A 22,918-nucleotide genomic window follows, 5' to 3' on the forward strand; every position below is an offset into this window, starting at 1 on the left:
GCTGCGCGGCGCTGGCACCCGGCCGGTCGGCCAGGGCAGCGGCGGTGTCTGCGGCCAGCACCACGCCATGCAGCCCATCCCGGGTCTGGCGTGCATGCCGACGGTGGATGCTGGTGGCGGCCTCCCGCAAGAAGAACTTGTCCGCCTCCCATTGCGTGCAAGCGCCCTCACCTGTACTGGCCACGGGATTGGCGGCAACGTGCGCCTCCAAGCGCTGCTCGAGCTCCAAACTCAGCGAGGGGTGAAACAGCAGGTATGTGGGGAAGCGCCACTGCTCCCGGTGCGCATGTGGCAGGTCGGGCAAGGACAGGGTGAGCAGCACACCGTTGTGGTCCCCAGGCGCCCCATACGTGCGAGCGACATCCACCACCCACGGCGCCGCAGTGGCACTGACATACCACCGATCCAGGCGTGCGGGAGTGGCCGGCTTGGGCGTGGCCGGATGCGTGTAGCCCTTGGCGCCGCCACGCTTGCTCGCCCAAGGGTCCACCAGACTGAACTGGGCGAGGAGGCTGGCAAGTTGCGGGGCACCTGCAGCACGTGACGGGCTAGGGGCCGCCTCCTGACTGGCATCGGTGACACAGTTCCAGTCCCCACCGACAACAAGCACCCTGTCCGTGGCCAGGTGGGGATGCAGCCCGGCAAAGAAAGCAGGCTTGTCCGCCATGGCCGTGGGCGCATACACACACATGAAGCGCAGGCGCAAGTGACCCACGTCCCAATCCCAACATACCACACGGCCCGCCGCATCCGTTGACGGCGGCTGCAGTACGCAGCCTGGAAGGGACAGCCGACTCCGCGCCAGGATAGCCGCCCCACAGGAGTGGGGCGACGCTGCCGGGCTGGCAGCGAGGCAGTGGCGCCACGGAAGGCACGCCCCCTGCGCGGCACGAAGGCAAGACTCCAGCACTGTCGTGTCAGTAGCGTGGGTCTCCTGCACCATCGCCACATCCGCCCCAACTTGCTGCAGGTGCGAGACCAGCGCCCGCGCCTTGAGCGGCGAGCCCAGGCCGTTGACATTCACTGTCAGCAGCCGAAGGTTCGCCGCTCCCACTGGTGGCCGCATTATGAGCCCCCGCCGGCCACGGCAGCGCCGTGGCGGTTGCGGTTGCTGTTGCTGCTGTGGCGTTTGCGGCGGGGGGCGCCACCCTGGCTGGGGGGCGCGCCGCCGCTGCTGGTGCTCATGCTAGCGGTGCCTGAGCTGGCGCCGCTGGGGCGCAATGGAGCGCTGCCCAGGCTCATGAGGCTGGAGGTACTGCGGCTGCGGTGCTGGCGTTGCCGGCGGCTGGGCCCAATGGCCCCGCCGGGGTCCGCCGGCGGCCCACGCTTAGCGGACCGCAGGGTGCGGGCGTCTAGGAGCACGTAGTCCATGTAGGCCGTCTGCACCTGCTGCGCGGCGTCATCCAGCTGCTCCGTCACGTCGGAAGGCAGGGGCGTGTCTGCAGGCTGGGCTGAGTACAGGCGCCACCAGCCAGTGAACTCGTCGTGCAGCTGTGCCAGGACGGCGGTACGGCCGGCCGGCACGCGGCAGACGGCCCAGTCCGGTACGGTGGCGCCCTGGTCACGGAGGTAGGCGAGGAGGCGGCCACCAAGCGCATCGCGGCCAAGCTGCGTCCACTCATACCCCTGCACATCTGCGCAGCGGTTCTGGTGCGTCACGAGGTCAGAGCCGATGGCAACACACGTGTCACGATTCAGGCAAACGGCCCCGTACTCCGCCTCACTGCCCGCACCCCCACCAGCCCGCCTGGCCCGCGGGCGTGGGCCAGCCTAACGCACATCTTCCTTTTTTTTTTTGAGGAATCATCCTTACAAGGTTGAACAGGGGCAGACGCGCTGCCCCCCTGCTGCCTGAAAGCAGCCTGGTCCCCGAGACCAGAACTCTGACAGGGCAAGAAGAGAAGAAAAGAGAAGAGGGAGGGTCGTCTAAATGGTTAAGACACTCAAGCCAATTTCGTTAAGGCTTCGAGAGATCCTGGGTTCGAATCCCGGTCACCCCACCAGGAAGGGCCCTGGTTTACCAAAAACCCATCCACACCTTGGTGGTGTGTAGACCCCCCCTGTGGTGCAGGGAGTCTCTGGGGTACAAGGCTGGAGCTCTGGGCCTGCAACTGGAGAGCTTTCAAGTTCAAGATCCAAGATTCAAGTGGAGCTCTGGGCCTGTCAACTGGAGAGCTCTAGATGATCTGTGTGGTCATGGCAGTGGCTGTAGTTGTCACCTAGCTGTTGAGAACTCCAGTAGGTGTGTGGTGTCACCTGGCTGTTGAGGTTTCCAGTAGGTGTGTGGTGGAACAAAAACTTCTCTTCTCTTCTCTGATCTCTGGCCCTATCGAGGTTCTGTGATATGATCCAGGCTGCCTTGGCAGTAGGGTGGTAGTGCGTCTACCACCACAACCTTGTAAGGATGACTTTAAAAAAAAAAAGGAGAAAAACAGAAAACAAACACCTCGAAAACCGCCACCAACCACCCCCATCCATCCCACCCCACCCCACCCCGACCCGGCAGACAGAGCAGGAGGCTGGCCCCCCCGCCCCCCGGGAGGGGTTGCACAAAAACACCGCCTGGAGTGTCCAGCTTATGCGCAGGCGAGGACGTGGCTGCAGCAGCTGTGGGCCTGCGTTGCGCCCCAGGCAGCGGCGCCGCCAGTGACGGACGCGGGCTTCATGCTGGGGGACCGCATGGGTATGTGGGCCTCAGGCCCGTGGGGGGCGGGCGCGCTGCTGTGGAGCACTTTGCGGGCCACCTTCTTGTACGCCGTCTGGTGTGCGTACTGGTCCCGCGAGCCTGCTAAGCAGACGTCGGAGCATGTGGTTCGGGAGGTTGTCAGCGAGCTGCGCAGGGTGATGCAGCTGCGTTTCACTGCCGCCACGCTAACCCCTGAAACCCTGTCGGCTCTGCCCACTCAGCTTCTCACCGCTCAGCTTAAGGCGGCTAAGCTGGAGCATTTTGTTGCCATCTGGTCGGCGGGTGGCGCGCTTTGTGAAGTGGAGGAGGTTCAGGGTGGGTCACCGAAGTTGAACTTGCGGCTGACACTTGCATCACCTGTGCAGGCCCCCTAGGTTTCCTTTTGGGCGGCGTTTCTTTCCAGGCGCTGGCGTGGCGTTTTATCGTCATCCGCTTATCTGGCGCCCATGTGTGTTAGCTCTGGCTGGCGTCGCAGCGCCTGGGCGGCTGTGGGACTTCCTGCGCAGCGCGTCTTGCAGCGGGCTGGAGCCCGCTTAGTCAGCGCCACATCTGGCCCGTTTAGATTTCTGCTTGTGTCTCCTCTGCCGGTTCTCCTGGGGTGTTGCTTAAGCAACCGACTTGTGGGGGTGGGGTGGGTTTGGGCGGGGCGAGTGCGTAGCGCTGGTGTTTTCTTTTCTGGCGCGCGGTGGTGGTGGTTCTTGCGGTTAGGCTGTGGTGTAGGTTGGTGCTTGGGTTAGGTCTGGCGGTGTTTTTGTGCAACCCCTCCCGGGGGGCGGGGGGGCCAGCCTCCTGCTCTGTCTGCCGGGTCAGGGTGGGGTGGGTGGGATGGATGGGGGTGGTTGGTGGCGGTCTCGAGGTGTTTGCTTTCTGTTTTCTTCTCTTTTCTTCTCTTCTTGCCCTGTCAGGTTCTGGTCTCGGGGACCAGGCTGCTTTCCGGCAGTAGGGGGGCAGCGCGTCTGCCCCTGTTCAACCTTGTAAGGATGATTCCTCAAAAAAAAAAACCAGCGCGCCCAGCCGTGTCGGCCGAAACCCCAGCCGGCGCGCCCAGGCCCCTGCCCCTGTCCTTACCACCACCCGCCGGTTGTGACGTCTGCAGTGGCAGCCCCGCCTGGGGCGGCGCCTGGGGCACTGCCCGCCCCGCTCCTCCACCCTGGCGCCCCGACCCGCTGCCCCCACCAGCCTGCTGTCCCCCGGCCGGCCGCCCAGTGGGCACGTGCGGCGGCGAGCTATGGGTTAGCCTGGACCAGCCTTCGACCATAAACCTGTACACGTAAAACTGCCTGCTGACGCGCTGCACCTATGGGAAGCACCGCAGCCCGCAGCGCCACCAGCTACAACATCTGAAGACAGCCCACGCTGGTCTCGCGTGACGCTTCCAATCACCAAGAAGCAGCTGGCCGCAGCTGCCGCCCACCTGGAGGACATAATGGTCGAGGCCACGGCAGACCTGCACAATGCCAGCAAGGGTGCGGTGCAGGTAATTGACAATGCTCTAAAACAGCACACTAAAAACCCAACCACCTACCCGGCAAATACAATGCACTGGGACTTGGCGCACAACAGAACTGTACAACAAACCGACGTGAACCAGTTGGCTGAGCGGTTAGGCAAGGCTCTCGAAGACGGCCTCACCTGCCTACTTGAAGAGTGCACACTAAAACCGCCACACACTGGGAAGCACCATCTTTCCCGGTCAGCTGCCCGACATCTTAAACCACTATGGGACAAGGAGGTGGAACTCAAGCAAACCCTCACTAACCTGACAGCCGGCGGTGCAGCGCCAGACACAACAACGGAAGGAGAGGCTGCCGCCATACGAGGTCAGATAAAGGACTGCCAAGCCCAACACCGCCAGTTGGTGGCGGACCGAGCCAAAGTGCAGCGTGAAGCTGCTGCCGCTGCCCTCCAGCACACGCTCGCCACCAGGCCTGCGCACGGGCACAAACGCATCTTTCAGAAAGAAGCAACAGAACGTGGCCTCCCCGCGGTCCGCAACCCTGAAACAGGCGAGGTGGTAACCGACCCTCCCAGCATTCTAACCGCCCTGGAAGGCCACTTCCGCAAACTGTCAGCCCCCCCACGAGGGCCTCGCACAGGTGAATATCGCCTGTCGCCCGGCGCAACGCGTGGATACCCGTTTGAACTACCTAACGCTACGGATGCCTTTACGCTCGAGCATAACAGGCACCCGGAAGCACACTCCATGCTTTCTAGCATGGCAGACCCCGCCAACTTTGACCACTGTATCGCCCACCTCTCTCGTAACAAAGCCACGGGCCCAGACGGCATTCCGAACGAGCTGCTCCGCATCTTGCCCCACGGCATGAAGCGAGCCCTACACAACACACTGAAGATCATGTACGTCAAGTCCACAATCCCGGAGTCCTGGGCCACTTCAGACACGGTCCTGCTCCCAAAACCTGGGGACGCTCTTGACATCAAGAACAAGAGGCCCATCGCTCTAGCCAACACTTGCTATAAACTGTACACTTCTATGCTCACCCTGGGCATCGGTGAACTGGCAGGCCCACTTCAGCTGTTCAGCGAATCACAGGAGGGCTTCCGGGCCTACTGCAACACGGAACGGCAGATACTGAACCTTGTGCATGTACTGGAGGACGCTGCCCTGTATGGGAAAGACGTATACGCAGTATATGTTGACTACAGCTCTGCGTTTAACACAATCGACCAGGACAGGCTACTCCAGATTATGTTCGATCTGGGCCTGCCTGACGACCTGATACGCGCAGTCCGCAACCTATACGCGCACGCCACCACCCGCATTCGTACTGAACATGGATGCACATCCGCCATCCCAATAGAACGTGGCACGGTGCAAGGTGACACCCTGTCACCGGTACTGTTTATCTTGTTCATGGAACCGCTTGTGCGGTGGCTCCACGCAGGTGGGCGGGGCTACCGCTACGGATGCCTCAGCCCGGAGGACAATGCACGGTACCACTGCAGCGCCGCCGCGTACGCTGATGACTTGGCGGCCCTGACCACAACGCTGGAAGACCTGCAGATCCAATGCGACAAAATCTCGGACTATGCACACTGGGCAAGCCTGCGAGTCAACCACACCAAGTGCGCAACTACCGCCATCTGGCACAACAAGTCCCGGTCCACCCCGACCCTTGACGGACCCACCGGCCAAGCCACGCTGAACGCGATGCACCGTGAACTGACTAACAAGCTACGAATTGGTAACACCACTGTACCGTACTACCCGCCCACAAAACCCTACAAATACCTGGGGGTGCAACTCACCTTCTCACTAGACTGGAAGGCGCAAGTCTCCCACGTCACGGAAACTGTGAAAGAAAAGGGCACGGCCATAGCCACGTCACTGGCCACGCCGGCACAACGCCTACGCATGCTGCAGCAATGCGTCCACACCTCAATCGCCTATGCATTTGCTGCGATGCCATACACGAAACAGGACATCGCAAACTTTGACGCTACACTGGCCGGATACGCAAAACGGTGCTATGGGCTGCCACGCAGCTTCCCTACCCGTACCACCCTTCTCCCAATCGATGAATATGGCCTAGGACTGGGCTCACTCTTACCCCAGTACGCGCGTGTGGCCAACCGCGCGCTTGTCCTTGCTCTAAACGACACAGGCCGACTGGGCGTGGTTACCCGTGCCCTCCTGCCACGGCAGCATAGCCTGGCGGGTGCGAGCCTCGCACACCACCTACCTGCAGACAGAGGGCGCTTCTTCACAACTCTGCAACAGATGACCCTCGCTCGTGAGCATGGTATACAGCTCTTCTACAAGGGCACACCGTATACCACCCCTACCTGGTCAATTGTCGAGGCCCTGGACGCCGCAGCTGCAGCGCGTGCGGCAGCACCCCTCCCTGTCGAACACGTGCTCCCGCTAGCGGAACTCCAGCTCGAATTCAGCCACTTGGTCGACCGCAATACGAGCCGCCATCTGATTAGCACCCGGGAGCTCGAGAAACTCCTGGGGGCAAGCAGGGTCCGCCACAAACACAAGGTTGCACTCAACAGGCTGAGTCTGGCCCTGGTTGCCACGGCGGGATTGGACGGAGACCAAATGCCACCGGAAAAACACGGGAGCCCGAACCCGCTTCCGCCTACCCAGCGTGTGATCCCACCCCTGGAAGAACTCCAGGCCCTCTCCGCACGGAACGACCCTCGACCCCCGGGCATGGCACCACCCCTCACCGCACTCATGACGGGTGGCCCCGCCCCACAGCCCTTCACCCCAGCCCCAAACACAACAACCCAAATGGACATTGAAGAAGCCAGCCCACTCTATCACAACCCGCCCTTGCAATACACGCCAACTGCCTTGGGGCAGATGGCCCCAACTCCTGCCCCAGCCGCGGATACCGCAGCTGCCGTCGCCCAACCCGAAGCCAACCTGCGGACACGGCCACGGAAGACGCCCGTCATGCGCACTCCCACACACCCAACTGCCCACTCCCGCCGCGTCACGAAACACGCCGCCCAAAAGGCCCGCATTGCAGAAAACACGCGCACAACACCCGACGACCTGCTCACCGGTGATAAAGCCGCAATCAGCACGGCTATGCGCCTCACAAATGGAGACGAAAGCCTGGCCGTTGGCACACGAGGGTACGAAATGGCACGTTCAGTGTTCACGGCCCTGGCAAAAGACATGAGCAGGCACAACCACCTCTGCAAGCCCCACCCAAGGGACCCCCCTTCATTCAATAACCGAAACCCGGTTACCCGCACGCAACGGCCCCTGGCCCCCGCAATAACCACTCTGCTCACTGCGAATGCAACCATGCCGTCTACTGGCGCCGTGCAAACCTACCTTTTCCACCAAGGGCAGCCAGCCGCGGCCGCCGCTGAGGACCCAATGGACGTCGACGCCGCAGCACCTGAGCACGACCAAATGGAAGTGGACGATAGTCAGCACGACCTGATGGAAGCGGACGATAGGCAGCAAGCCTCACCACTCAGGCTGTCTCGCCGGCGGGGCAAGCAAACACTTTGGAAACTAGCCCGGGAACGTGTAGTCAAGGACCTGGTCCACCCTCCCACCGATGACTGCACCAACGGAGATGCGCAGCTTACCTACGACCTGGATAATGATGGCCAGGAGCTGGCGGCCATCCTGTACCGCACAAACCAACAAACTGTCACAGATAAGGAAATTGCACGCAAACGCAAAGCGGGCGAGGACACAACCAACACCCGTGAGCCATACTTCGCGGTCCAATGGAAGCCATCTGTCATCCCACCCGGCCTAGTCACCGCCTTCTCACGCATGGGCTACGCCACGGTCACAGACGTGCGCTGCTACAAGCACCCACTGCAGGCTCGCCCACGCGCGACACAGCCCCACCCAGACGGGGCCGGCACGACAGACGCAGACACAGCAACAGCGGCCCAACCCGCCGGCATCCTACCTGCACACGCGCCGCCCACCGCACCTGCGCCCGGGCCACTCGAGACAACACCTGCCCCACGTGCGGCCCTCTTTTCATCGAGGTCGACTCGTCTCCTGCGCCAAGTTACGTGGGCAAACAGCAATGAGCGTGAGCGTGACCTTAAGCATGACCTCGAGTGGGAGGAGCTGATCTCAGAATACACCAACCGACTTGCAGCGGGACCTGATGCACCCGCCCGCCCCACACGGCCTCCGAAGGATCGCAACCTGACAATGCGGCAACGTCAGGGCCGACACGATGATGACCCGGACGATCAAGCAACGCGTGCACGGGTGACCCGCGCAGCAACCACCATCTCTACCGTCCCCAGCGATCCCTACCACGACGTTTCCCCCCCAGGCAGCTACGCCATCACCACCCCCACAGCAGGCCGGGCCCTCCCCCGAGAGGCCCATGTCTATGAACCCAGCGGACGCTGGCTCGGCATGCTCACCTACACACGCCTTCAAACGCTCTGGGAAAGCTTCAACCGGACCAACAACAACCGGACCAAGGCCTTCGAGGAGGCGGTGGCTGCCCTGCTGCACCGATACCGGCGCGACCCGGGGCAAACGGACCATAAGACGGCACCACAGCACCAGACGTCCCTCCCCTCGGCAACTGTCCGAGCCGTTGTGCACAGCCTGCGAAACACCGGCAGGGGGAGGGTCAAGGAAATGTTTGCCTCACCCCTGAACCACACGACCGATGCCGATGAATACTGGAGCCGGGAAGCCGCTGATGTGGTGTTCGGCGCCCAACACGATGCCTACAGCACTGCATGGACGGGGCTCCACTATGCACACCCTCCTGCAAACCCTGATGCCTCACGACAGGCCCTCGTATGGGCCCTCGCCAGTGCCGAGACAGTCAACAACTCCCCGGAAACCACACTGACCATTCTAGTCCTCCCAAAGTGCGCAACTTACCCACACACACAGTGGCTAACCCACCCGCTCTGCCGCCGACTCGCCACCTGGACGAACGGAGAACTGGACTCCCCAGGCACAGCTGGGATGGAGCCTGGACTCGGCACTGACGTGCCCCTGCAGAAGCAACGCGGAGCCATACTAGTTGCCGTTGGCAACACAGCTGGGCTAAACGCCTTCATGCAGAGCTGGAAAGGCCTTCGCTCCTCACTGGTAGCCGGCCCCCACGCACCCGCAACCGTCGCTGACACCCACCTCGGGTCCGGCACGTTAAACACGTCGTGTCCCCACATCCCACGTCACATCTCCAAACATGCCAAGTACCTCGCAACTCACCTGAACATTGCCACTATGGTCACGCCTGACGAAGCTCCAGTGACACCGAGGTTGAATCGGACACAATTCCAACGTACACTGCCGCTGGCCCACAACCCCGAGGAAATTGTATGGACCGATGGCTCGGTATCCAAGATAACGACTGAAAACGGTAGAGAACTACAAGTGGCTGGGGCTTGTGCTTGGCATAAAGACCGTGTTGTCTACGTAAACCCAAATGGATTTGGCTGCACTAACACTATTACACGCGCCGAGCTCGCTGCAATTCGTGCAGCCCTGGAAGAATTCGGAGGTGAAACTAGTATGTTCGCGAAGAAAACGCTAACCATTGCCAGTGACTCAGCTGCAAGCTTGTATCTAATTAAACGGGCTATTAACGAACCACGTCGCTTACACCTGAGCAAACATAAGGCACTGTTGAGTTCGATCGCCAATTTGCTCCATGCACGAGCGAAGAGGGACGCACACACCGTTTTCCTCAAAGTCGTTTCTCACACGGGTCTGCACGGTAATGAAGAAGCCGATAAAGGTGCAGCAGACGTAGCTACAAACACTAAACCGGCTGACGTCTCGGAGCTCGCTGACAATAACCCCCACGCCGCACACTGGTGGCCAGCAACGACCCGGACGCGGGAAGACGGCTCTACCACCGTGCACTACATCTCGGACCTCAATCGGGGCCTCCTGAAAACACAAGACCCTTCCTCCCATGGCGGTCATTCCAAACACACACTCTACACGACCAAGTGGGCGGAGTCCGCCCCACACCTGGACACTAGGGCCAGCACCGCCTACATGACGCACCCCGGCGCTGGGCACAGCCTCCGACGCTTCATCCAGAATGCCAGGCAGGGAGGCCTCATCTGCCCCGCCCGGCTTGCGCTGTTCAAACTACGTGCGAGTGACACATGTGCACTCTGCGCCCCGATTCACCAGCGCGCTGGATCCCCCCCCGAACGGGGCAACGCAGGCCACCTTGCCGGCCACTGTGCGCACCCCCAACTTGTTGGGGCCCGCATCGCCAAACACAATGCCGCCGTCCGTATGATCGCGGAATGCCTGCACCATGGCGCCAACGGTGGCGGGTACATGTTGATGGACGCAGGCAGTGCAGATGCACGCCCCGAATACTGTGCGGGCACCTGCCCCCCCAAATGGATGCTGCGCAACAATATCCCCGAGGCCGACCGAAAAAGGATGAGGCCTGACATCCTGTTCATCCCATCCCTACCACGCTCTGACGTGGGGGCTAGTGGGCCCCGCGGCCTTACAACCGCCGGCCGACGGCAACACAAAGTTTACCTGATAGAAGTTGGTTACACATCGGACCTCCACCACAGCGAAAAGTGTGACCAGAAACAAGCCCAGCACACTCGCCTAGCCGACGCCCTGCGGGATGCAGGCTGGGAAGTAGTATATAAAAAGGAGCAGATTGTGACGCTGGGCCACGGCGGCACTGTGTCAAACACCTTGGAACCCCTCCTTCGGTCGCTGGGTGCCACCACCACATCAGCAAAATCCTGCTGCTCGCGCATACACATGCACAGTGTCATCAGCCTGCGCACCACATCCCTTCTCTACTACCGCCTTGAGCGCGAAATGGGGATTGTGAACTCACGCCACGTCGGTCCCACTGGCGGCGCCACGGCTGCTGGCCCCAGCCCTCGCGATCCAGGCTAACTTTCCACCTTTTGACATGGTGGGGTGAGCAAAACTCACTCCTCCTTAAGAAACGCGGCCTCCTTCGTGAACCGCGTACATATTATTATTATTATTATTCCTATATCATAAGAAGAATAATAATAGAAACCGGACTTAGCCGCGCGGGCGATCCTCCGGGGGGGGGCGCGGGGCCGGGGCGCCGGCGTGAGGGACCCAGCTTTGTTGCGAGGAGCATCGCGCGTGCTCGCGACATAGCTGGGGCCGCATACGGGAGTGCGCTCCGCGGCGTTTGTGTCGGAACCGCGGCCATTTGCTGTCCGGGCAGCCGTGAGGGACCCAGTTGTGTAAATACAGCCCACAGAATTTGGCCCCCCACTTAAGAACGCCGCGTCGCCGAGTTGAGGTCCGGGTCTGCGCGAGCACCGGTGTGTGGCCGCGTGGCCCCAAAAAAGGGACCCAGCAATATGAATAGCAATTAATAGGCAGCGTGCGCATTAGGAACCGGCAAGGTGGCGCTGCGAGGTTGGTCGGTAACGTCCAACTCGCGCACGGCCCTAGGGGCCGGTCGTGTCCCCAGCCCATTACCATTCATATAGCATCTAATACCACACATAAGGTCATTAGAGTAACCCCGGGGCACCTCAAACATCTACATGTCGCGTTCGCCAGGACACGCCATATCAGGCCAGATAGTAGTCTGATTACACTCATGCAGATATCTGTGTTGATGGCAATCGATGACGCCCTAAAACAACGCGTATGCAGGATGTTGGTCGGTCAATTTCGTGACTTGAGCCTCGACGAGCACGTTTTAGCCTGCCGTCAAGCGCTATTGCTCGAATAGATTGCATGTAACATGTAATTAAGTGGCGGAGTTTGTATCCTTGGGGCGACGTCTCCTGGCCTCGGCTTGCGGGTTTGGCTGGGGAAGCGCACCCCCCCGGACGGCACGCGGTGAAACCCCCCTGATATATTGTCCTTCACACACCAGTTAGGGACGGCGTGGTGGCATCCTTAAAGGACTATCTATCAGGGGGCTTTGGGTGCCGTCACGTGGGCGCCTCCCTGGGGACACGATTTGTCCTGGAGTGGGACCCGCATGGAGAGGGTGCAACGTCCACGTAGGCCGACAATGCAATCTAGCATGCGGGGGGCCAGGAAGGGACCAATGCAACCTGGCCGCCAACAAACATCTCATCATGTCAGGACGTGCAGGCCCCCTAGGTTTCCTTTTCCTGGACCAGCTGTGGGTGGCTAACGCTGCGGGGGCTGTGTCCTACGTCCACTACACGGGGCGGCTCTTGGAGCCTGGGCCTGGCGTGCTGCCCCCGGCGGTGGATGGGGCGTGGCAGCCTGCCTGTGTGCTGCAGCATCGCAAGCCGCGGCACCTGTGGACCTTTGAAGAGCGGGCGGCGTACGATGCAGCATCACCAGGGGAACGAGCGGGGGCGTGGCCTCAGGCGCCGTACTTCCTGGCGCCGGAGGCTGGGGTGGTGGTGCACCCGGAGCACTGCCGGATTGCGGGTGTCAGCTTGGCGGACTACACGGTGCGGGACGTGCGGCGGGCCATCACCGCGGCTAACCCGGCCGCACCTCCGGCTCCGGCCCGCCCCGCAGCCATGCCGTGCCCGGCGCCAGCTCAGCAGGCGGGGGGGTCGGGGACCCAGCCGGCGGCACAGTCGCGGCTGGCGGAGCGGGAGGCGGAGTGGCAGCGTGCAGCGGCGCAGCTGACCACCACGGCGGCGCAGCATTTCCACAATAACCCGGTGGCTCTGGACCCCTGGCTCCACCGCACCTCTGCGGCTGCCGGGCAGCAGAACACGCCGGCGAGAGAACTGCAGTCGTATGCGTCCCCGTCCCAGCAGTCGGGTGAGGGGCCGCGGCGGTCCGCACGGCTGCAGGAGCAGGCGGCGGGCGGGGCGGGGCCTAGCACTGGGCCTGCCACGGCGGCGGCGGCAGCAGCGGCGGCGGTGGAGGGCGACCCTCGCATGCCGCCCCCGGATGCGTCCCTTCTGCGGGGTACGTGGCGGAGGCTGTGGGACAGCCACGCCAGTCGGGGGGCTAAGGTGCTGGTGTGCCGGCTGCAACATGCTTACCTGCCTTGCGGGCTGTACAGGGCGGGCAAGGGAATTCGTCCACGGGTGACCACGGGGTGCGGGGGGTTGGGGGCGCACTGTCCTCACCCCGCCTGCGGGCCACCTGGCCCGCGGGCGTGGGCCAGCCTAACGCACATCTTCCTTTTTTTTTTGAGGAATCATCCTTACAAGGTTGAACAGGGGCAGACGCGCTGCCCCCCTGCTGCCTGAAAGCAGCCTGGTCCCCGAGACCAGAACCCTGACAGGGCAAGAAGAGAAGAAAAGAGAAGAAAAACAGAAAACAAACACCTCGAAAACCGCCACCAACCACCCCCATCCATCCCACCCCACCCCACCCCGACCCGGCAGACAGAGCAGGAGGCTGGCCCCCCCGCCCCCCGGGAGGGGTAGCAAAAAAAACACCGCCAGACCTAACCCAAGCACCAACCTACACCACAGCCTAACCGCAAGAACCACCACCACCGCGCGCCAGAAAACGAAACACCAGCGCTACGCACTCGCCCCGCCCAAACCCACCCCACCCCCACAAGTCGGTTGCTTAAGCAACACCCCAGGAGAACCGGCAGAGGAGACACAAGCAGAAAACTAAACGGGCCAGATGTGGCGCTGACTAATATAAGCGGGCTCCAGCCCGCTGCAAGACGCGCTGTGCAGGAAGTCCCACAGCCGCCCAGGCGCTGCGATGCCAGCCAGAGCTAAAACACATGGGCGCCAGATAAGCTGATGTCGATAAACACCACGCCAGCGCCTGGAAAGAACCGCCGCCCAAAAGGAAACCTAGGGGGCCTGCACAGGTGATGCAAGCGTCAGCCGCAAGTTCAACTTCGGTGACCCACCCTGAACCTCCTCCACTTCACAAAGCGCGCCACCCGCCGACCAGATGGCAACAAAATGCTCCAGCTTAGCCGCCTTGAGCTGAGCGGTGAGAAGCTGAGTGGGCAGAGCCGACAGGGTTTCAGGGGTTAGCGTGGCGGCAGTGAAACGCAGCTGCATCACCCTGCGCAGCTCGCTGACAACCTCCCGAACCACATGCTCCGACGTCTGCTTAGCAGGCTCGCGGGACCAGTACGCACACCAGACGGCGTACAAGAAGGTGGCCCGCAAAGTGCTCCACAGCAGCGCGCCCGCCCCCCGCGGGCCTGAGGCCCACATACCCATGCGGTCCCCCAGCATGAAGCTTGCGTCCGTCACTGGCGGCGCCGCTGCCTGGGGCGCAACGCAGGCCCACAGCTGCTGCAGCCATGTCCTCGCCTGCGCATAAGCTGGACACTCCAGGAAGATGTGCGTCAGGCTGGCCCACGCCCGCGGGCCAGGTGGCCCGCAGGCGGGGTGAGGACAGTGCGCCCCCAACCCCCCGCACCCCGTGGTCACCCGTGGACGAATACCCTTGCCCGCCCTGTACAGCCCGCAAGGCAGGTAAGCATGTTGCAGCCGGTACACCAGCACCTTTGCCCCCCGACTGGCGTGGCTGTCCCACAGCCTCCGCCACGTACCCCGCAGAAGGGACGCATCCGGGGGCGGCATGCGAGGGTCGCCCTCCACCGCCGCCGCTGCTGCCGCCGCCGCCGTGGCAGGCCCCGTGCTAGGTCCCGCCCCTCCCGCCGCCTGCTCCTGCAGCCGCGCGGACCGCCGCGGCCCCTCACCTGACTGCTGGGACGGGGACGCATACGACTGCAGTTCTCTCGCCGGCGTGTTCTGCAGCCCGGCTGCCGCAGAGGTGCGGTGGAGCCAGGGGTCCAGAGCCACCGGGTTATTGTGGAAATGCTGCGCCGCCGTGGTGGTCAGCTGCGCCGCTGCACACTGCCACGCCGCCTCCCGCTCCGCCAGCCGCGACTGTGCCGCCGGCTGGGTCCCCGAACCCCCCGCCTGCTGTGTTGGCGCCGGGCACGGCATGGCTGCGGGGCGGGCCGGAGCCGGAGGTGCGGCCGGGTTGGCCGCGGTGATGGCCCGCCGCACGTCCCGCACCGTGTAGTCCGCTAAGCTGACACCCGCAATCCGGCAGTGCTCCGGGTGCACCACCACCAGGGTTCTCCAGCCAGGAGCAATCCAGGACTTTTTAGGGGTTAGGGCAAAAAGCGCAGGAGATTTTTTGGGGATCCCTCCTGCGGAGCAGGAGGGATTAGGCCCCCGCCAGGGGGCCGCTCCTGGCACGGGTAGGAGGGCATGGCGGGCCCTCCTTCTGGCTGCCAGGAGCATTTCAGGCTAAGACCATCGGTGCACTCCTGCACCCCTTGCAAGGGCCCGAGGGCCCGAGGGGCGCATTCCCCAGCAAAAACGCATTCCTCAGCAAAACATGCATGTTTTTATAGGGTTTGGGGGGCTGATTTTCGCGAAATTTCCCGGGCTAGGGGATAAGCCCGGGCTAGGGGGAAAACCCCCTCCCAGACATCCCCGGTCGGTACAAATGGTGGCATATGGCAGCGACGGGGCGTCAGTATTTATGGGCAAGCACAACGGTGCAGTGGTTAAGTCAAGGAGAAAGCTCTGCTTTTTGGTTACCGTGCAATGTCTTGCCCATCGCATAGCGCTAGAGGAGGGTGGTGACCTGACGCTGGCGCAAGAGTTGGACCTGGCGGAGCTGGGCTGGGGGTTCTGAAGGTATACCTGGCTGTACGTGGTGACGGAAGTGAAGCGCACGTAACAAGACTGGGGCTGGGGAAAAAAATTTACATACAGGAGTAGCTGGGGCAAGCGCTCCTGGCGCGCAGGAGATTTTAGGGCCCCCGCAGGGGGCCCTTCCTGGCAGCGCCAGGAAGGGGATCGGGGCGTACTTCATACATGGCAGGGGTTTTTAGAACGCCCGTGTATAACCCTGACCACCACCCCAGCCTCCGGCGCCAGGAAGTACGGCGCCCGAGGCCATGCCCCCGCCCGTTCCCCTGGTGATGCTGCATCGTACGCCGCCCGCTCTTCTTTTTTTTTTTTTTTAAAGTCATCCTTACAAGGTTGCGGTGGTAGACGCACTACCACCCTACTGCCAAGGCAGCCTGGATCATATCACAGAACCTCGATAGGGCCAGAGATCAGAGAAGAGAAGAGAAGTTTTTGTTCCACCACACACCTACTGGAAACCTCAACAGCCAGGTGACACCACACACCTTCAAAGGTCCACAGGTGCCGCGGCTTGCGATGCTGCAGCACACAGGCAGGCTGCCACGCCCCATCTACCGCCGGGGGCAGCACGCCAGGCCCAGGCTCCAAGAGCCGCCCCGTGTAGTGGACGTAGGACACAGCCCCCGCAGCGTTAGCCACCCACAGCTGGTCCAGGCTAACCCGCCACTGTGGCGGCGCCGCTGGTGGCTGAGTGGCTGGCTGCGGCGGATGCTGTTCCACGCCCGCGCTCCGCACGTGGCCGACCGCGGCCGCCAGCCGGGCAGGCAGCCCCGCTGGCGCCGGCGCGTCGCTGTACACCCACGCCCACGTGGTGGCGGAGTCCGGGCGCACATGAGTAAGCAGCGCCCGGGTGAGCATCTTCCAGGGTTGCCGGCCTGGCTGGGCAAGGAGGGCGAAGGTCTTAGCTTGCAGGGCAGACAGGAACGCAGGCAGGTCGACGTGGTTGACACCCCCATCCTTGTGCGGCAGACAGGCCGTTTCCCGCTTTGGCAGCAGGAGCGGGTTCCCGTGTGACACCAGGCTGGCGTCTTCAGCGTGCATGGAGCGCGCAGCAAAGTGGTCCACCAGGTTGGTGAGTTCCTTCAGCTGCGCAGGCGGCGGGTTGAGGAAGCTGAAGTGGTAGGCCAGCTTCGCCGCCAGCACCTGCTTCGCAATGTGCACACGGCCAACAAGAGTCAGAGACAGGGCAGCCCACAGACGCGCCACAAACGCCATGCCGCGAGCCCGCCGGGTGTACAAGTCAGCTGCAGCCGCATCCGAGTCCCACGACAGGGGCACACCCAGGTGCGTCACGGCGCCAGTGGTAAACGGCACCCCCGTGTGTGGGCAAGGGTCACCGGCCTACTTACTGCTAGCCAGGCAACCACTCTCCTCACGCTTACATATGCAGTAAACCGGACACACACGGTGCCCTACGTCAAGCCAACACTGCGAGGTGCGCTGCCCACAGGCCCGACAGCCCCGCCGGCGCCCGCCGACCCTCGCATTCATGCGGCAGTGAACACCCAACCACCAGCCGCGCTGCACTGGCCGCCCCGGTCCAATGCAACATACCGTGAAACACAGCGGCAACACTTCTGCAGTGTCCACGCCCTCAACAACTCTTTGGGGCTCGCATGGCTCGACCCCCTAGATGTCCTCTCTTATGCTAAACGAGTGCACGCTCACCTTACAGCCACGCAGGATCCGAATGCCCTGTTCTGGAAAGAATGCTACTGCCCCAACAGTGGCGCCTTCAGCGAACTTCTCCTGAACCACTACCTGTACCACAATGCCACCATCAGCAACATATTCGCCTACCCCAACAGGAAGCTGATTATGCGCCGAACCCACTTTCCGCGACTCAATGGCGACATCAGCAAAGAAAAGGTCCTAGAGAACCTTCCGGTAGCCGCCCGAACTCGCGGCTTTACCGTCCACCAGTACACCGTGCGACACACAATTGCTGTGCGTTACGAAGCAGGACAATGGAGAGTAATAGACTCGGTGAACAGCCCTATCCACAACACGGTCTTACACGACAACACTTGGAACACACTTGATGGGGAGGTCTGGTGCCTTGACGCGGTGCGTGCATCTGACACGGCAACACTTCAGGATGCACTTGGGCAACTCCGTGAGATCGTCCCGCCACCACGCCCGCCACCCCACGTGGAGGCCACCAGACCCGTGCAGACAGGGCCCGCCGCCACAGGAAGGCCGGCACCAGAGCCAGCTCAACATGCCCAAGACAACTCACCGCTGCGGGCAGCACACAGGGCGCCACAGCATGCAGCACCCCACACTACCGCACCCGCGCAGGCACACAATGCAAATGCTGGCATAGCACCCCGACTCAACACGACAGGCACCCGACAAACTATCCTTAACTGGCTAGTACGGCCCACTGCACGCAACCATGCCCACATGGAACCCAACCAGGCACACACAAACACGCGACCCCCCAGCAGCAACACCACCCTACACATCGTGACCCACAATGTACGGGGACTGCTCTCAGAAATTTTGTCCACCGGCCAACCCGGCAACCTCAGCTTCACCCTCTGCAACCTAGCCCAGTGGAAAGCCGACATAGTTGTCCTAACCGAGACAAAACTGACAGGGAAGACTGACTCTATCAAGCGAGCCTTCCGAAATGAAGGATACCGCCTCTACTGTAGCACTACTCCCCGCGTGGCCACAGCGCGCGGTAGCGCTGGCGTAGCGGTGGCCATCTCCACCCGGTACAGTGACCTCGGCTGCGTCACACACCACACGCCCCCACCAACACTCCATGGCTATGTGTCACACGTTCAAATCAAGACCCCCGGGAGCACGCCTCTCACTGTACTGGGCATCTACGCACCAGAGGACATGCAAACCCGCAAGGCAATCTACACATACTGTCAGCAGGTGGTAGGCCGGGCGGACGCGTGCGGACACCACCTAGTCACCGCGGGAGACTTTAATGCCGTCGCCCGAGCACATGAGCGGGACAGCCCCATCGACACGGCGGACCGGGCCCACCAGCGGTTCCTTGCCGATAGTGGCCTGCGCCCTATCCGCGGAGACACCACTACCACTGCCGAATGGTCATATGAACAAACACGCCCGGGCATGGCCCCATACCACAGTCGCATCGATGACATCCTCCTATGCCCTGCCACGCGCGCTGCATGCACAGAAGCGCGTGAATACACCAGTACAGTTGCAGGCAACTTTGACCACAAACCAGTCCACGCAGAGTTACTAGCCGCGGACCTACAGCTATGGCCGGCACCACAGGCCGGCGCCCGGAACCCAGCTCCCCAGCAGCAGACCCAACAACGATGGGCCGAGGTCGCCCTGCCCGTCACACAAAAGCAACTGGCCGCCGCAGCTATCCGCCTTGAGGAAGCCTTGGTGGAAGCAACAGCCGACCTGCATTCCGCAACAAGGCAGGCAACGCAATCAATTGAACATGCACTCACAAGGCACAGCATGGACCCCACAGGCTACCCCGCCAGCGTCATGCACCGAGACCTGGCGCAGGACACGAGCATCCAGAAGGCCGATATCAACCAACTTGCAGAACAACTTGCCTCCGCACTGGACACCGGGCTAACATGCCTCCTTGAAGAGTGCACCCGGAAAGCCCCCTTCACTGGCAAACACCACGCATCACGCTCCACCGCACGGGTGCTAAAGCCCCTATGGGACAAGGAAGTGGCCCTGAAGACACAACTGACAAACCTCACGCAAGGGCCCCAGGCCCTACCTGAGGTTGACGCCGCCAATGCAGCAGCAAAGCTGCGGAACGAAATAAAGGCCTGCCAGGCCGAGCACCGCCAGCTAGTGGCGGACCGCGCCAAAGCCCAGCGAGAGGCCGCTGCCACAGCGCTGCAACATACCCTGGCCACGCGCCCTGCACAGGGGCACAAGAGAATCTTTCAGAAGGAAGACATGGAACGGGGTCTCCCAGCGGTCCGGAACCCAGAAACTGGGGAGGTGACGACTGACTCCACCAGCATCCTCGCCATACTCGAAACCCACTTCCGAAAGCTGTCCGCCCCACCACGCGGCACCCGCACTGGGGACTTCCGACTACCCAGCAACGCCACACGCGGCTACCCTTTTGAAAAAGCCGACGCAACAGATCAATTCACACTGGACCGCAACCGGCACCCTGACACACACTCCATGCTCCCCAGCATGGCAGACACGGCAAATTTTGAGCAGTGCATTTCTCACCTCTCCAGAAACAAGGCGACAGGCCCTGACGGCATACCAAACGAACTGCTCCGTATCCTGCCATCAGGCATGAAGCGCAACCTCCACTGTATCCTGCAAATCATGTACGTCAAGTCACAAATACCTGAAACCTGGGCCGCATCGGAGACCGTGCTACTCCCCAAACCTGGAGACGCCCTGGACATAAAAAACAAACGGCCCATTGCGCTCGCAAATACCTGCTACAAGCTGTACACGTCCATGCTTACCTTGGGCATTGGCGAACTGGCTGGCCCCCTCCAGCTATTCAGTGAAGCGCAGGAAGGCTTCCGTGCCTACTGCAACACCGAAAGGCAGGTCCTAAATTTGGTACATGCCCTTGAGGATGCCGCACTGTTTGGAAAAGATGTCTATGCGGTATACGTGGACTATAGCTCCGCGTTTAACACAATCGACCAGGACCGATTACTACAAATTATGTTTGACCTTGGGCTGCCAACGGACCTGATCCGCGCAGTCCGCAACCTGTATGCACATGCGACCACCCGCATCCGCACCGAACACGGAAGCACATCCGCCATTCCTATAGAGCGAGGCACCGTGCAAGGTGATACACTCTCACCTGTGCTCTTTATTCTGTTCATGGAACCTCTTGTCCGCTGGCTCCATGCGGGTGGACGGGGCTACCACTACGGCTGCCTGACCCCCAGCGAAAACCTGCAATACCATTGCAGTGCCGCCGCGTACGCAGACGACCTGGCGGCGCTCACCAACTCGCTCGACGACCTGCAGGTTCAATGTGACAAAATCGCATCTTACGCCGAGTGGGCGAGCCTGCGTGTCAATCACACCAAGTGTGCCACCACCGCCATCTGGCACGACAAATCTCGCTCGGACCCCAACCTTGACGGGCCCACAGGAAAAGCTACCCTTGCCGCCATGCGCCGCAACATGACCAACACAATTAAGATTGGCACGACCCCTGTCCCGTACTTCCCCCCGACCCAGCCGTACAAGTACCTGGGAGTGCAGCTCACGTTCTCGCTGGACTGGTCGGCACATGTCGCAAGAGTCACCGAGATTGTTAAGGACAAGGGCACAGCCATTGCAACATCCCTGGCGACACCGGCACAACGCCTACGCATGATACAACAGTGCGTGCACACCACAGTTGCATATGGATTCGCAGCAATGCCCTTCACAAAACAGGACATAACAACGCTCGACACTACCCTGGCTGGTTATGCAAAGCGCTGCTACGGACTCCCCCGCAGCTTCCCCACCCGGACCTCCCTCCTGCCCGCCAACGAATATGGCTTGGGCCTGGGCTCCCTCCTGCCGCAATATGCGCGCGTGGCCCAGCGAGCCCTGGTCCTTGCCCTAAATGACTCGGGCCGTCTTGGGATAGTAACCCGAGCCCTTCTGCCGCGCCAGGCAAGCATAGCTGGCCCCACACAGGCCCACCTTCTCCCAGCCCATAGGTCACACCACCTTACGACGCTGAAACAGATGACCCTGGCAAAAGAGTACGGTGTCACACTGTACCAAAATGGGTCTGCCTTTACTGCGCCTACCTGGTCCATTGCCGCTGCCCTTGAGGCAGAAGCTGAGGCCCGGGGCGTCGAACCTCTCCCCATTGAATACGTCCTCCCTCTTGCGGACCTGAGGCTCGAACTGAGCCACCTGGTGGACCGCAACACAGGCAAACACCTGATTACTAGCTCGGACCTCGAGAAGCACATGGGAGCGAGCCAGGTCCGGCACAAGCACAAGGTAGCCCTGAACAGGCTTAGCCTTGCTCTCAGTATGGCTGCACGTGCAGGGGAAAACGCTCCAGCACACGGCAGCCCTGCCCCCCTGACCACCGCACAGCGTGCACTGCCTGACGTGGCCGCAATCGTGGCCTTAGCGATGAGGGCGGACCCCCTCCCTCTCGGAATGGCCAACCCCCTCGACCGGTACCTGCAGCCCCTCCCGGAGGCGCCCCCCGCCCAAGCAAACACCACGCAAGCCCCCGCCGACCTAGCCCCCCCCTCCCCAGCAGGGGCGGCCCAGGCCCATCCCGGCGCACAAGGTGCTGCTGCACCGGAAGTCCCCGCTGATGGGGCAACGCAACCCTCCCTACGGCCACCGGCCAGAGCCCGCAAGCCGGCTACAACACGCCGGCCGCAGAACCAAACACGCGCACGGCGCGTTACAAAACATGCAGCGCAACGCGCACGCATTGAAGAAACTACACGCACTACCCCTGAGGACCTACTCACCGGGGACCGCGCCGCCATCAACCATGCCCTGCGGCTCACCAACGGCGATGAGAGCCTGCCGGTGGGCACGCGGGGGTACGAAACGGCATGCTCGGTATTCCAAGCGCTCGCCAAAGACATGACAGGACACATGCGGATCTGCCACCCACACCCACAAGACCCCCCCTCCCTTGCACATGCTGTCGAACCACGCCAACAGCGCCGTGGGCTACCACCCGCCCTCACATCCCGCCTCACGGCGAACGCCGCCAACCCCGAACCCAACGCCATAAGCGAGTATCTGAACAACACAGGATTGCCTATGGAAGTCAACCAGGCTGCCGCTCACAACGACCCCATGGACGCCGATAGCCCGACGCCGCCCCTGACCGCCCCGGCAGCGCAAGCTGCGGGAGGCCACGGGGCCCGTCCCAGCTGGCGACTGGCCCGCGCCAGGATCACACACAACCTAGTCCCACGGCCCGCCGACAACCGCACTAACGGTGACACTCAACTCACCTACGACCTGGACAATGACGGACAGGAACTGGCACAGGTCCTGCACAGCGAAAACAAACAAACTGTCACGGACAAAGAACTGACACGGAAGCGCAAAGCCAGAGAGGACACCTCTGGGACACGTGAAAAATACTGGAAGGTGCAGTGGAAGCCGTCCATTTGCCCGGCCGGCATTGTCTCTGCTTTTGTTCGCATGGGCTACGCAACTATC

At 62.0% G+C, this 22,918-nt stretch overlaps 1 protein-coding gene across 1 annotated transcript; it reads right to left on the reverse strand.

Annotated features, from left to right (window-relative positions):
* Window positions 1-9,764: 9,764 nt before the first annotated feature.
* CHLRE_06g278301v5 (uncharacterized protein) lies at window positions 9,765-11,878 on the reverse strand. The gene has a single exon (XM_043063219.1). It carries the CDS (start codon window positions 11,356-11,358, stop codon window positions 11,167-11,169), a length of 192 nt encoding a protein of 63 aa, XP_042923921.1. The 5' UTR covers window positions 11,359-11,878; the 3' UTR covers window positions 9,765-11,166.
* Window positions 11,879-22,918: the final 11,040 nt, after the last annotated feature.

The sequence above is a fragment of the Chlamydomonas reinhardtii genome, chromosome 6, assembly GCF_000002595.2.
Source record: "Chlamydomonas reinhardtii strain CC-503 cw92 mt+ chromosome 6, whole genome shotgun sequence".
Lineage (NCBI taxonomy): Eukaryota > Viridiplantae > Chlorophyta > Chlorophyceae > Chlamydomonadales > Chlamydomonadaceae > Chlamydomonas > Chlamydomonas reinhardtii.

Excerpts from the sequence above, each read along its gene's own strand:
- CHLRE_06g278301v5 (XM_043063219.1), bottom strand. The coding sequence starts at position 11,358 with ATGGCCGCGGTTCCGACACAAACGCCGCGGAGCGCACTCCCGTATGCG.